General features: G+C 40.5%; 1 protein-coding gene across 3 annotated transcripts in view; it reads right to left on the reverse strand.

Moving 5' to 3' along the window:
• Positions 1–1,731: 1,731 nt before the first annotated feature.
• The window catches only part of gabbr2 (gamma-aminobutyric acid (GABA) B receptor, 2), a 1,039,525-nt gene continuing 1,025,024 nt past the window's right edge, over positions 1,732–16,232 (reverse strand). For all 3 annotated transcript variants that reach the window (XM_043689956.2, XM_043689957.2, XM_087987153.1), the window contains 2 exons: positions 6,995–7,115; positions 1,732–4,745 (listed from right to left, as the gene is read on the reverse strand). In XM_043689956.2, coding sequence (XP_043545891.1) covers positions 4,580–4,745; positions 6,995–7,115 — 287 coding nt within the window. In that variant the 3' untranslated portion in view covers positions 1,732–4,579. The remainder of the gene's footprint in view (positions 4,746–6,994; positions 7,116–16,232) is intronic.

Genomic DNA, 16,232 nt, shown 5'->3' on the forward strand with positions numbered 1-16,232 from the left:
GAAGTAGGTTACCTCAGAGTACAATGGGATCTTGATCAGATGGCTGAGGAGGGGCAGATGAAGTTTAACTTAGATAAATGTGAGATGCTGCATTATGGAAAAACAAATCAGAGCAGGACTTATACACTTAATGGTGAGGTCCTAGGGAGTGTTGCTGAACAAAGAGACCTTGGAGTGCAGGTTCATAGTTCCTTGAAAGTAGAGTTGCAGATAGTTAGAATAGTGAAGAAGGTGTTTGGTATGCTTTCCTTTATTGGTCAGAACATAAAGTATAGGATTTTGTTAGGTCATGTTGTGGCTTTACAGACATTGGTTCAGCGACTTTTGGAATATTGCGTACAATTCTGGTCTTCTTTTCGGAAGGATGTTGTAAAACTAGTAAGGGTTCAGGAAAGGCTTACAAGGGTGTTGCCAGGGCTGGAGAGTTTGAGCTATAGGGAGAGGCTGAATAGGTTAGGGCTGTTTCCCCTGGAGTGTTAGAGGCTGAGGCTTGACCTTATAGAGATTTACATAATGAGGGGCATGGATAGGATAAACAGACAAAGTCTTTTCCCTAATGTGGGGGAATCCAGAACTAGGGGGCATAGGTTTAGAGTGAGAGGGGAAAGATATAAAAGGGACCTCAGGGGCAACTTTTACATGCAGAAGGTGGTGTGTGTATGGAATGAACTGTCAGAAGAAGTGGTGGAGGCTGGTACAATTACAGTATTTAAAATGCATCTGGATAGGTATGTGAATAGGAAGGGTTTAGAGAGATATGGGCCAAGTGCTGGCAAATAGGACTAGATTATGTTAGGATATCTGGTCGGCATGGACGAGTTGAACCATAGGGTCTGTTTCCGTGCTGTACATCTCTATGACTCCAATCATTTTGAATGGCTGTACAGGCTTGATAAGTCTGAAGGACTTATCTGATGGACACTGAGACTTTATCTCAATCTTTCACCACTCCTTGCTGTTTGGTTCCTGGCTCTTTACTGGCTGATGGAAATGTTGCACATGTATTTTTAAAAATATTGTTTAGAATCCCTACAGTGTGGAAGCAGGCCATTTGGCCCATGGAGGCATCCCCCATAGTCTATCCCATTCCTGTATTTCCATGGCTAATCCATTTAGCATGCACATCCCTTGACATGGTTGGCAATTTAGCATGGCAACCACCTAACCTACACATCTTTGAACTGTGGGAGGAAACTAGAGCACCTGGAAGAAACCCATGCAGTCACCTGGGGAACGTTTAACTCCACAAGACAGTTGCCGGAGGCTGGAATTGAACCCAGGCCCTGGTGCTGTGAGGCAGCAGTTCTAACCGTTAAACCACCATGTCACCCATATGTGTGTGTGGGGGGGGGGGGGGGGTAGGGGTAGGGGAGAGAGAAGAATGTGGGCAGATATTCATTCAAACTAATGTTGTGAGGAACAATAACACTTTCAAATTTGACTAATTCATTCTGAATGCTAAAGATTTTTCATTGTAATAATTTCTTCACTTGTTTGATAAGTGCAGTTATTTTTTCATGGAACTAGAGCTATTTTTGTCAGAGGGAATATTATTCTTTGTGATCTGGCTGTTTCAATCAGGTTGTTGTAAGGAGCTCACGGTATGAAAGTAATCACTGCACACAGCAGTCCAGGAGCAGTGTTGCAATATGTGAAGCAGCAGGACCCCAGCATGCACCTTCCTTAGATCTGGAATAGTCAGGTTATTTCACAGAACAGTACACGAGAATCTTGAATTTTTGTATTTTATTCATAAAAACAGATTTGCAACAATTTATTAAAAATTGATTCATGCAGTATCAGGGTACAAGAAACCTTCTGTCCATTTACAGTTTATCCTGGCAATTCCAGTCTAGTTTAAAGCATTTGTGCACGAATATGTTTTGGAAAATGCCATTGGGTCACAGCCTTCTCCATAAATTTACCCTTTTTTGCTGCTGTATAAAAGAACAGAAACATTAAATAACTATATTACTTTGTGAGTCTTTGATATTAGCAGGAAATAAAAATGTTTCCTTATGGGAAAGAACTACGGTATCATTAAGACAGAAATGTACTGCATGGTTTAAACCTAATAAACTGCACACAGTCAGTATTCACAGACAGTCACAGATACACACGCTCACCTCCAAGTCCAATACTTTTTTTTTTTGTTTTTTTCCTGCTATGTTATAATAATATTTCTACAGAGAACTTGTGTGTACATTATATACAGTAGTCAGTCCTCCTTCCATATGATGAACTGTCTTCAAAAATAAACCTGGTTAAAAGTTAAGGAGGCAGGGAAACACATTAACAGCCAGTATTTACCATTCAGAATATCAGAAAACAGCATTTTCTTCACAATGTTAATTAAAAGCTTATTATTACTGGTTTATCAGTGCATTGAGCATGCTCCTTTGACATTGATGAATACGGGATTGTGCAACATTGACAGACCTACAAATCTGGCTCAGGGGAGTGCGAACCCAAGCTTCAATGGAGCCTTTTGAACACAGACAGAATCTAAGTTCTGATATACAACCATTGACAGCTATGGTAGCAATAAAGCACCAATCTCCCATTTAGATGCTTCTCTGTACCAGTCAAGACAAGTGCCTACTATAAGTAGTCTATGAATGAGGCTGAAGCCCACACTTGTCAGTGACATCAACTGGGCACTATCCTTCTTGAAGGAGGTGTAAGTAGCATCCTGTAGGGATCTAATTTAACTCCAAGCTGATTCATAGAAACAGGAGATGACACAGAGTTAGTTCACTGAGACAGACTTAGAAATTCATTACCAGAGCCAAGTAGTTCCACAATCCTCAAAATTGCTGAAACTGCTTGGCCTGTGAATTCAGCTCACGAAGGGAACCTAATGGAGTATACTTGTCATAGGCATTCGGATTCTTCATACTTGTATCCAGACAATTCAGCAAAATACTGCCCTAACAGGAAGGATAGTCCAAGCTGGACAAATCACTGGAAACTTATCACAGTTTTATGTTGGTAAACAATTGGAAGTTTAATGTCAACTTTGACAAAATACAGGTCCTACCTTATTTAAAAAAAACCCAGGAGTCCAGCTACACATTTGGAGGTCCCTAAACCTTTGCTGTTACTCACCTGCTTTGAAATTCTATGGGTGTAAGGAAATGGGGTGAGATCCTAGAGGCACCAAATGTGTGCTGTATATCAGACAAACAGAAGCTACTTATGAGGACATATCTGACTCAATCGGAGATTGTCAAGCAGAATGGCAGATTTCTGAACATGCCAGCCACCTGTCAGCTGATGATAAACAAAGGTCACAAGTTATGCTAAAACTCAACTTGCACTCATATTTTTCTTATTACATCTTGTATTTTAGCTTCAAAGCAAATTTTTGTTTCATCTTTTGATACTACCCAAATGTATTACAACAACATAATAATTTTTTGTTTGCTTGGGTTCAGCAGATTGGCTGCTGATGCCAATTGAGGGGAAATGGTGAAAACATTTCGTTCACATGTGACAGCCCTTCAATTAGTCCTATGTAGTATTTTGAACAAGGATATAACAAATATGTACATAGAGTGAGATAGCTAAACAAGAATACAGAGAGGCATATAGGAAGACGGAGAGGAGAGTGACATACATCTATATCAAACCTGTTTATCTTTCACTTTCTGTTCTTGAACTAAGAAAACACACCATTTGTTTGCTCTCTTCTGTTTAATCAGGAACTGACTGAATCTACATGTCCAGCAGTAACACTCAGGTTTTGATTTTGATAAGCACACTCTAGTTTCACTCTGTAGTATTAGAAATATACTCCAAACCAGAAATCATCAAATCATCTTGTGAGCAAGATATAACAAATCTTATCAGAACAAAGGCTTAGGACGCAAGCAAGTTGTATTATTTTTAACTGGCAAACTTCATATTTATCAAAATGGTAAGAAAACCATTTCTACACCATTCTTTATACTGTCCACTTACCATGTTCAAAGACCCCTGCAACTTAACAGAATGTATCTTCCAAAATCAGGCTTATGTTTTTACAAAAGAGATATATTTCTCTAGTGGACGTACTTATAACAAAGTTTTATTCTCCATATCAACATTTGCCTGGGGATTTAGTACAAGATGTTTCATTTGTCTGTTCAGGTGCAGAAATAGTGACAATATTTGCTTTTATGCTACAATTAAAATTTATATGCTGGATTTCGTTTAATGTGTGAACCATTATTAAATATCAAATTTTGCATAGCAATTCAAATTTCTCACCTTGTGATTGTGACATTAAAAAAAAACATTGTGCAGTTTTGATAAACCTTCAGTCCCTGCTTCCTTAAGAAAACCTGTCATTCTTTTTGGGAAGGAAACATACATCCAGTTTATGCAGAAACAAAAACTTCACAGATAAGGCTACAGGTCAGATTCAGGACATCTCCCCAAGACCACACAAACTGGCTCAGGAACTCAGTAGTGTCTGTTTCAAATGCCTATTCCTCTGTGGTAGGGAGAGCGTGCGGTGTGTACGTAGCAAAGAACTAGGTGGAGTACACAGTCCAAACACTGAGTGCCCTTCAGTTCAGGCTACGAAACCTCTTCTTTACAGGCCGGAAACCATGACTCGAAATGATGGCTGCACATGTCTGTGCCGAGGGCTGGCATTAGGACTAACACATGGACTGGCACAACTAGCATCAACTCCACCTATTGATGGCAGGTACGCATGATGAAGAATGGGTAGTTGCAAAGATAGTCTGCGCTGTATACTGCAAAAGAGAATAAAAAGTTACTAATCATTATTTATCAAATATATGCTATAATTTAGTAAGTGTAAGATCATTAACTGTAAAGTTAAAACCTGTTTGAGTACAATTTCTATTAAGCCATTGATGGTGAAACTTGCCAGCTTGATCTTCTCATTATTCTTCAATTACTGTCTGCAGACATAGATCATCAATAACAGCAGAGGTAAAATTTGTGTTCGCAGCCAGCATTAGTGCATATGTGCATGTTCCCACTATTAAACGGATGGTATCCTTGTCTCTTTTTCATTGAATTTATTTTCATTTTCCATTTGTTCTAATAACATTCTTCCCCTTTACTGCTACTTTAAATTGTTATCTATTTTGCCAGTGGAGTGAAGTCACCTTTATTAATTAGATTCTTGGTCAGTCAGGTAAAATGCTACCTTTTCACTTTGGTACAGAGCATTATTTAATTTGGGAATTTTGGGAAAGTTGTGCACAAGTCACTTAAAATGCATTCTGAATATTTTTGGGCAGGCAGTAACTGAAAGTTCTTGGCAGGAATTCAGCTTCCATGCAAAATTAGTGTTGGGTGGCTGAATCCTGAGGAGAAAGTGAGGTCTGCAGATGCTGGAGATCAAAGTTGAAACTTTATTGCTGGAACAGCACAGCAGGTCAGGCAGCATCCAGGGAACAGGAGATTCGACGTTTCGGGCACAGGCCCTTCTTCAGGAAGGCCCTTCTTCAGTTGGCTGAATCCTGAGTTGTGTTGAGATCACGTTATCATTCTGGGTTTAGGCTTCCCTGAAACATTGGTGGGAAACTAGTCAGCTCCTGTGTTGAACCCCACCGCCCTATGGCAGAACACGTCAACTCCCCCTCCTACTCTGCCAAGGATATGCAAGTCCTGGGCCTCCTCCACCACCAACTTCCAGCCTAGAGGAAGAACACTTCATTTTCAACCTTGAGACCCTGCAACCACACGGGATCAATGTCGATTTCACCAGTTTCCTGATCTCTCCTCCCTCCACTTTATCCAAGATCTAACTCTCCAACTCAGCACCTCTGTCTTGAATTGTCCTACGTGTCCATCTTCCTTCCCACCTATCTGCTCCACCCTCCACTTCAACCTATCACCATCATCCCCCACCTTCATCTATCTTTTGCATTCCCAGTTACCTTCCCCCCAGTCCCACATTCCTGATGAAGAGCTTATGCTCGAAACGTCAACTCTCCTGCTCCCTAGATACTGCCTGACCGGCTAGTGCTTTTCCAGCACCACACGTTTTGACTCTGAATCAACTGTCAGGTGATTGAGCACAGACCGGCACCATAGCAAAGCTTTTCTTGAGCCACGAAGAGCATTCTCACTTATTGCAGCCTCATACAAATTCTCTCAAAACAAAATTAGGTTGGACATCCCTAAGATATTCTTGGACTTTAGTCCTCTAGCCCCTAAAAATGTTTTCAGGAGAGATGCTATTAATATCCTTTCCTGAATGCCCTTTCTATCCATAACACTGCTTGGGCTAATGTTGTAAGGAGTGTCAAATTGATTATAAAATAATTTTATTCTAATCTTATGATACGCATTGAAGTGTATACAGTGATGGAAACCTTCTATCAATGCTACTTAATTAAAATGTATGTGTTAGCATTTAGCAACTCCAAAGTAGGGTTATCAAAAATAACTATTCCTCCTTAGTGTGACGCTGCTGCAGCATATGAACTAGGGTATACTGAAGAACCTTAAGGTGAACTCACAAAGATTGCTGTCATTGCCTGTCACAGTGGCAGAAAGAAAGGCTGGTCCAATAGGAGATTTCAAGGTCATCAGTATGCAGATCATCTAGTGGATGTCATTGAAATAATCTTACTGAAGCTGATAGCTCTGCTAAAGAACGTGAGGCTTTGATCTATTTCTTTGTCTGGAGAATTAGGTAATAATATTTAATTGTCAAACCACCTTTGTATAGCTATTTGAGTTCCTGTCAAGGTGCAAAGATGTAGAAAAAAGCTTCACTGGTGATTTAGTCAGCAATTAAATAGCGCCACTGCTATTCATTGTTCTGAGCTAAATGTCACAGCATTGAGATATAGTTGTAGTTGAGGACAAATAGCTAAATGTATCATATGAACAAATGATAAGCCAAATTACTTGAAAATTAGCAGAAGATGTCTTTCGGGAGAGTCTTGATTTTAACATTAAAAACAATAATGATGGGGAAATTGCTTCTGAATTTTGATGATATGCATGTTACATTACGTACTGTTCTGGAGAGTTGATATCTTCTATGACATCTTTGTTTGTTCTGGAAGGCTCCAGTGTGGTACCCCAAGGCACCTGTGACCGCGAATCATGCTGGTTTTTCATTAGAGGCTTGTCACTATCTATAAAGGAATGTGATAATGTGAATTTTGCGCTCTGCAGGACTCCATCCTCACATGATTACTCAATGCAAATCATAAAAAAAACTCACCATCAGCAAAATTAAAAGTTAGAATGGCAGTATGCATGTACTAGATCTTTGGAAGAGTAGACAATTGGTCATACTCCCTTGTTCTTATCCTAAGCCCTGCTTATTTTTCCATTTCAAGGATTCATCCAAGTATTTTTACAAAGTCATTGGTGAGTTCATTTCCATCAGCTTTTCAGGCAGCCTATGCTGGAACATAACAACTTGTTGTGTGAACAGTTTTTTCTTCATGTTGGAACAAATTACTGCAGATGCTTGAATCTGTACCGAAAGTAATAAATTCTGGAGATCACAGCAGGTCAGGCAACATCCATGGAGAGACAGCAAGCAAACGTTTCAAGTCTTGATGGTTCTTCATCAGGAGCCGATGCTTGCTTTCTCTCCATGGCTGCTGCCTGAATGGCTGTGATCTCCAGTATTTGTTGTTTTTCTTATGTCACTTGTGATTGTTTTGCTAATTACTTTAAATTTGTGCCCTCCGGTTACCAAGAATCTTTCTGTCCCTTGAATCAGTTTACCTTGATTTACTTTATCAAAACTTTTCCTGATTTTGAACACCACCAAACCTCCATTTAACCTCTTCTGCTCAAAGAAGAACAACATCTATTTTGCTATGTAACCCAAAGACTCTGTACCAATCTACTAAATCTCCTTCTGCATTTCTCATGTACAGCGTCCAGAATAAGCCTGTCGAGGAGCAGTCAATGACCGTGTCCAGAATAACCCACAATACTCCAGCTGAGGTTAAACCACATTCTGTCAAGGTTTAGTTTACCTATCATCCTTTTGTACTTTGACTCTGTTTATAGATCCAAGGATGTGTAATGCCTTTTTAACTCTCTCTCAACGTCTCTTGCTGCCTCCAAAGATTTCTACACTCATACTTCAAAGCAATGTTTCCTTCAATTTCCTCTTTTACATGTGTGGCCATTTTATTTTCTGCTTGATGGTCTCTTTAAGCCTGCACATATTAAAGAGAACACTGCTTGTGCTTGGCATTTTGCTCACTCCACAGCACATCACTCATTGTTGCATATGTCACTATAGTACCCGTTTGTGTGTCCCTATTAAAATTGTACTGCTTCATTTATATAGCCTCTCTTCATTCCACTGACCAAAATGAATCATTTCACACTTTTGAATTTCAACTATCATGAATCTAGCCTATTTTACCTATGCCTTTGAAAGGTCTGTTACTATCTTGATTACTTACAGTATGGAAACAGGCCCTTTGGCCCAACAAGTCCATACCGACCCTCTGAAGAGCAACTCACCCAGACCCATTCCCCTACATTTACCCCTTCACCTAACAGTATGGGCAATTTAGCATGGCCAATTCACCTAACCTGAACATTTTGGACTGTGGGAGGAAACCGACGCAGACACAAGAAGAATGTGCAAACTCCACACAGACAGTTGCCTGAGGCAGGAATTGAACCCGGGTCTCTGGCGCTGTAAGGCAGCAGTGCTAACCAATGTGCCACCGTGCCACCCATTTCTGAGTTTTACGTCATCTGCAAACTCTGAAATTATGCTTTGCATCCCGAAGTCTAGTCCAAACAAAAAGAGCTGTAGTCACAGTACCAGTTGCTGGGGCCACCTGTATATACTGCCCTCCAGTCTGAAAAACAATTCACCACAACTGTTTACTTTCTGTCCTTTTAACTACTCTTATAACTTATTCTTTAATGCCACGTGCTTGCTTAACAAGTCTATTATGTAGTACTTTGGCAAATGCCTTTTGAAATACCATGTCCATACGTTATGTTTTTTTATTAATTCTCTGCATTATGTCATCAAATAATTCAAATCAGGCTAGTCAAGCATGATTTGCATTTTTAAAAATCTGAACTAGCTGTCATTTATCTGCATATTTTTCAAAGTACTCATTAATTTTGTGATGGATGATGTCTACACCACTGGCATTTGGCTGACTGGCCAGATGCTGCTGGAAATCTGCCTCTCTGCTTTTTTTCAAAAGGAGTACATTGCCAGACTTGCTTCAGTCAACAATCCTGTAGTTGAGTTCAAGTATTAAAGAATCGGATGCACTGTCTTTGTGTACACTTGGAAGGTACTTTGCAAAATTGTGCATTGCTGGCACACATGGTGTGTACTAACTCTAATGGAGAGTATTGGAACGGGTGCAATTTTGCAAGATGTACTCTTGAAGTTATTTTTATGCACTCATGACATGTGGGCATTGCTGTCTGCACCATCCCTAATTATTCTTGTGGCGTTGATGTTGAGCTGCCTTCTTGAACTGCTGCAGTCTATGTGCTGTAGCTAGACCATAATGCCATTAGGGTTCTGACCCTACGACTCTGAAGGGACAATGATACATTTTCCAAGTCAAGCTGATTTTGGACCATGTACAGGCAGATGGGATGAGTTTAGAATAGAATCATAGTCAGAACAAACATGGTGGTCCTAAGGGCCTGTACCTGTGCTATGTTCTGTGATAATTGGCTTGGAGGGGAACTCGCCAGTAATGGTATTCCCCTTGTCATTCCAGACGCAAATGCTTGAGAGTTTAGAAGGTGCTGTCTAAGGCCTTTTGGTAAATTTCTGTGGGATGTCTTGTAGATACTGCATACAGCTGATACTGAATGTCAGTGGTGGAGGGAGTGGATGTGGTGACAATCAAATTGCTGTTTTGTCCTTGATACTGCTGTTGGAGCTGCATCTATCCACACAACTGGTGAGTATTCCATCACAGTCCTAACCTGTACCTTGAAAATGATAAAGAGCCTTTGAATTTAAATTCCATTAGTTACAGTGAACAAATGTCCTCAGAGTATTAGCTTCTAGGTTAATGATCCAGTGACATGGCCACTATCCACTGCCTCCCCTTGAATGCAGCCATCTTGAATCTTTATTTTGGGTGTAGGTTTGCTCACTAAGCTGAAAGGTTCATTTCCAGACGTTTCTTTACCTTACTAGGTAACATCTTCAGTGGACCTCATGCGAAGCAATGCTGAAAATTCCTGCTTTCTATTTATATGTTTGGGTTTCTTTGGGTTGGTGATGTAATTTCCTGTGGTGCTTTTATTTCCTGTGGTGAAGTCACTTCCTGTTCCTTTTCTCAGGGGATGGTAGATGGGGTCTAACTTGATGTGTTTGTTGATAGAGTTCCGGTTGGAATTCCATGCTTTTACGAATTCTCATGTGTGTCTTTGTTTGGCTTGTCCTAGGATGGATGTATTGTCCCAGTCAAAGTGGTGTCACTCAATACTCACTAGTATCCTCATATACGGATGAGGAAGGACATGGCATGGCATTCCAACTGGAACTCTATCAACAAACACATCGAGTTAGACCCCATCTACAACCCCCTGAGAAAAGGAACAGGAAGTGACTTCACCACAGGAAATAACATCACCACAGGAAATGACATCACCAACCCAAAGAAACCAAAACATATAAATAGAAAGCAGGAATTTTCAGCATTGCTTCGCGTGAGGTCCACTAAAGATGTTACCTAGTAAGCAAGCAACCTACATCCAAAACCTCAACCTAAGCTTCGAATCTTCTCAAACTCAGTAAAATCTTTATTTTATTTAAACAACATGAATTAATCAGTTGGCTAAAGTCCAAGCAATTGAGCTATAAGGAGCCTGAAGATACCAGGTTCCAGCTTCATTTGGTTGATCTCAGTTAAAGTTCTAATAATGAGAAATGTTATGGTATCCATTAGTTCTTTGACAGTGTGGGCCGTAGTCTGGCTCAGGTTCATTTTCACACTCAATGGTCTTGTTGTGATGCCACTGACAGTTCAATAATAATTCCTGCATTTGTGCGAGGGTTGAAAGTAATCAGTGTGCCCATTTTATTGCTGTTAAATTGCTGCCTTGAGGGCCAATTTTAAGAACCATCATTCCAAATGTTCAGACTTCCAAAAAGTATCCAACCTGACACTGAATTGTTTATCATTATGGCCATCCTCTGGGTTCCTCAAGATGATATTAGCCCCCTTAAATATAACTGTTAACCAGACTCTGAGTTACATGTGAACTACAAATAGCAATATTTAAATTTCTTTAAGAGGCACAGATACACATTTGGATCAAAGTAATGTTTCTGTCTGTTGAAAATAGCATATACTTTGATGTATCACGAGCAACATTAAAAATGTCTACTAGTAAAAAAAGTGAACTTAAAAGTAATTTGCATTCTCACAAAGAACATGATCATCTGAATTAATATCAATCATCCATGCAAGCATCTCTCATGATGTGGAGGCACCTGTGTTGGACTGGGCTGAATGAGGTCAGAAGTCACATGATACCAAGCTATAACCAACAGGTTTATTTGAAATCACAAACTTTCAGAGCGCTGCTCCTTCATCATGTGAAGAGCAAGCATTTCTCACGGTAGTGGTCTGAAAATTACATTCACCTAAAATTAGTTATTTCTTAGAATATTCATTCATTCAGGCATTGCTGGCTAAGCCAACACTTATTGTCCATCTCTAATTACCAAGAGAAGGTGGTGATGAGCTGCCTTCCTGCATCATTATAATTCTTGGGGTGGAGAAACACGCCGGTGATGTGAGGGAGTGTTCTACTACTGTAAAATTTTCATGCTTGTTATTCATACATTAACTCTGTAACAATATTTATGATTATGAGAAATAAACAATGAGTGCACACTATATCATCCTGCTGCTTATGTAGAAACTGTTCAGAGGGGTGTGAATGGGCATTGACGATACCCAACACACGGGATAGACCAACAGTCTGACAATCATACTGCTCAGGGAACTAATTTGGAGCTGTAAACAAGAAAATGAGCTCAGTTCTCACATGGATAACTTAAACAAGATCTAATGTTGTCAAATAACTGCTGAATAGTTTTAGGATGAGTTCATTTCAGCAAGGTGAGGAATAAGATGCTGATTTACTGGCACTGAATTAATGAATATGAGCTGGAATAAATAGTTAGGAAGCTTCTAAATAAGTTACAGTCAAAACTGTGAAGCATTACAGAAGTAGTGCTTGGGTGGCACGGTGGCACAGTGGTTAGCACTGTTGCCTCACAGTGCCAGAGACCTGGGTTCAATTCCTGCCTCAGGCGACTGTCTGTGTGGAGTTTGCGCATTCTCCCCGTATTAGATTAGATTACATTACAGTGTGGAAACATGCCCTTCGGCCCAACAAGTCCACACCGACCCGCCGAAGCGTAACCCACCCATACCCCTACATTTACCCCTTACCTAACACTACGGACAATTTAGCATGGCCAATTCACCTGACCTGCACATCTCTGGACTGTGGGAGGAAACCGGAGCACCCGGAGGAAACTCACGCAGACACGGGGAGAACGTGCAAACTCCACACAGTCAGTCGCCTGAGGCAGGAATTGAACCCAGGTCTCTGGCACTGTGAAGCAACAGTGCTAACCACTGTGCCACCGTGCCACCCAAGCACTACTTCTGTAATCTGAGTGGGTTTGCTCCGGTTTCCTCCCACAGTCCAAAAATGTGCAGGTTAGGTGAATTGGCCATGCTAAATTGCCTGTAGTGTTAGGTGTAGGGGAATGAGTCTGGGTGGATTGCTCTTTGGAGGGTCGGTGTAGACTTGTTGGCCGAAGGGCCTGTTTCCACACTGTAAGTAATCTAATCTAATGAGAATAATGAATTTGAAGATTTTAATGCTAGGAATTTTCAGTTGAAGTTTAGCAAAGTGTCTACTGATCTTCAAAATTAAACACTATATCAGTTGATCAGAATAATTCCAAGGAAATTCCTAGCAGAATTCTTTTGTTAATAATAAAACCAAACAGTTTATAAGAAGCTTTGTGCTTTTTTTTATAACTGCCTCTCTTTATGCAGAATGATTTATATTCAAGGTAATTACATTTCCAATAGCAGAGAGGTAGCAAGGCTTACCTCTCAGTTTAAAACTATTGATATTAGTACAGAAATGAGAAAGGAATAGGGCATGCAAAGCAATAGCTAGTTACAGAAGGAGAACTTTGTCAGAAGGGCAGGAACTTCCCATCTGCATTGCACATGAACAGGTGTAACACAGACATGTAAGGTATGATGTCCCCCGATTAAAGGACTAATTATCTAATGAAATACAGAAGACAGAATTCATGGAATCCCTACAATATAGAAACAGACCAATCAGTCCAACAAGTCCACACCAATTCTCCCACCCAGACCAATCCTATCCCTGCAACCCTCCATTTCCCATGGCTAGTCCACCTTACCTACACATCCCTGGAAACAATGGGCAATTTCGCATGGCCAATCCACCTAACCTGCACATCTTTGGACTGTGGGAAGAAACTGGAGCACCCAGAGGGAAACCTCACAGACACAAAATGTGCAAACTCTACACAGATAGTTGCCTGAGGTTAGAATTGAACCTGAATTCCTGGTGCTGTGAGGCAGCAGTGCTAACCATTGAGCCATGGAGATTAGAAGATTATCACTTTAAAAAGGTGATTTTGTCCTGGTTTTCTCCAAGAGATGTAATGAAAGCAGATGTGATAAAGAATCTAGGAATGGTCTAGTTCAACAATGGAAGGGGAGTGGCCAGTTCTCCCAGTTCAGGTATTTTCTAGTTTGTTTAAGCTGTAGCAGACACAAGATATATGAGTCCAGGGGAGTTTAGTAAAGAACTCCTCTGAGCTTCTTCTGAAATTGCTCTCTGGATGTTGTTCCCTCCTGCCTGTAAGAATCTGTGCTTGAATTTACCTTTTTGCCAAGCAGTGTGTTTATGGGATGTTACTGCATTGGAGCAGTGAATTATAATAGTTATAGTATTAGATCGGTTAATTTTTCCAAAATTGTGTTCTTCTAAATTTGGTTCCTTTTGTACATGTTTCAAATGTAGTGCTTAAATAAATTCTGGTTTGCTTAAAGCCAAGTGGTTTGACCAGTTGCATCTCGTCTGGAATATCCACTTGACATCTGCTTTTAAAATAAGAAAAAATCGGGGTCTAGGCTACCTTCTTAAAGTATTTGGAGGGGGTCTGGTCTGGCCCATAACAAGATAGTTATTTGCAAAGAGACAATCGAGGTAGCTGAAAGGAGCCGCAAGCTGAGCCCATATTCTCCTTTGATATTATGTTGACAGAAGAAAGGGCCAGGCTTTTGTATGACATCAAGTTTACAAAGAGGGGAATTGTGAGTGGCCAGAGCAGTGGAACAGTTAAGTCCACAGGTAATGAAGAAATAAAGGTGAGTTTTACCAGCAGATGAGTTGAGACAGCAGCAAAGTTGACTACTGTTACAGTGGGAGAAATAAGTGAGCCCAGTAACGGAACAAATATGATTTTGGAAACTCGCCTAGGAAAGAACTACTTTAACCAGTTAAAGGGCAACACCACTTCTCAGTAAGATGGCAGGAGTACCCAACTTGGCTGCTGTCACCACTCATCTGTTGCTGAAACCTGCGTTTATTTCTTTATTACCTGATGCATTAGTCTATCTCCTGCTGGTAGAAAGGAAGGGATCATCTGATGGAAAGCAGGCGTAGGAGGCCCTATGATGCAGGCTGACGAGAGGGAAGCAGCAGAGGTAATTAGTCAGTGAAAATCAGTCAGAAAAACCTTCTTCACCACAAAAACCACATGTTTAAAGAGGTTCAGTGAGCTCACAGTATGAGCCAAAGTATGTCCAGGCTCTGCTGTCAATATACATCCTCATTATGAAAACTTCCAGCTTCAAAGAGAAACTTTTCAGAACATGAAACCACGTTATTTATTTAATGTTACCTTCTGAAATGACTTCAGCACAAAAAGTTTTCTGGTCATCTTTGAGGGCACCTCTTTTCGGAATAAGACCCCCTTCACTTATCATCATGACAAGCATAATTTCATATGCAATCAATGTCCATGACACCCACAGACTTGTAAAGTCAATGGTTTTCCATTCCTAAGTAAGGCAGCTAATATGGCACAGCGTTAAGTGAAGGGAAGACTAACATTGTATAAAACTCAAGATTACAGGAAGAAGAGATGTTAAAAATAATGGTCAGATGGACAGAGATTCTGGAGGAAAGGGGAGGCTAGGAAGAGGGCATTGATAAAAGCTAATCAAGGATTATCATGTGTAGTTCCACTTTATGCATCTGTATAATTCAGCAATGCCCTTTCACTCACCCACTGATTGAAGGGCAAAAGTCACAGTTTACAAAGCTAAACAGAATAACAAAGCCATCGCTGGAACACATATATTATATCCTTGCTGGCCTTACAGAACTCCAGGTACTCTGGGTGATCTAGAGTATTTCACTCAATCTAGACATCACACCTCAGAAAAATTATTCTGGCCTTGGAGAAGATGTAGTGCAGATGCTGATCACAATGCTATAAGGCTAATTTTTAAGGAGAGGTTTCTCATTTTTCCGAGACTAAGCTGTTACCTAATTGACATGCCGAAGATGATAAATAGACTTGATTTTGCAGAAAGAGAGCAATTGTATAGTAGCTTCTCAAAATGAGGATGACACTTACTCTTGGTTAATATTCCCACTACCATGCAGGCTAATCTGTGTGAGGGTGCACTGACTTTCCGTTCCAGAAACCACTGCTTTGCATGGACCTCAAAGGTCAACACAGCAGCAGAAAAACACTAGAGGGAACACAGCTCACAGCAAGAACCTGTGCATGGAGTCTTTTAACATGTGGAGGCTGTTACACTGTGGTTTTTGGGTGAGGAGCAAACTCTCCCACTCTTATCACCTGCCACATGTGTATTGGATATATTTATGAATTGATAATCAACCAGTAAGGCCACAATATGTGGCCATTAAGTCTTGAAGTTGGACATGAAAGTGGAGTTTCTGGCTCAGAGGGAGGAATGATAGTGCTGCACCACGAGACCATCCCAGAGAGAAATTATCTCCCGCGCAAGGGATGAGTCTAAACCAATGCAGTATAACCTTAAAATGGAGCTGGATCATTCAGAGGAAGCATCCTTCACACAAGCTGCAGATGTCCCAACGAGAAAGCTTTGGTGGCATATTTCAATTGAAAATTCCAAGAATGGGATTGATTGTTAGATAAAGTTATTAAT

The sequence above is a fragment of the Chiloscyllium plagiosum genome, unplaced genomic scaffold, assembly GCF_037043375.1.
Source record: "Chiloscyllium plagiosum isolate Xiang-an unplaced genomic scaffold, Cpla_swu_hap1 HiC_scaffold_5, whole genome shotgun sequence".
Classification (NCBI taxonomy): domain Eukaryota; kingdom Metazoa; phylum Chordata; class Chondrichthyes; order Orectolobiformes; family Hemiscylliidae; genus Chiloscyllium; species Chiloscyllium plagiosum.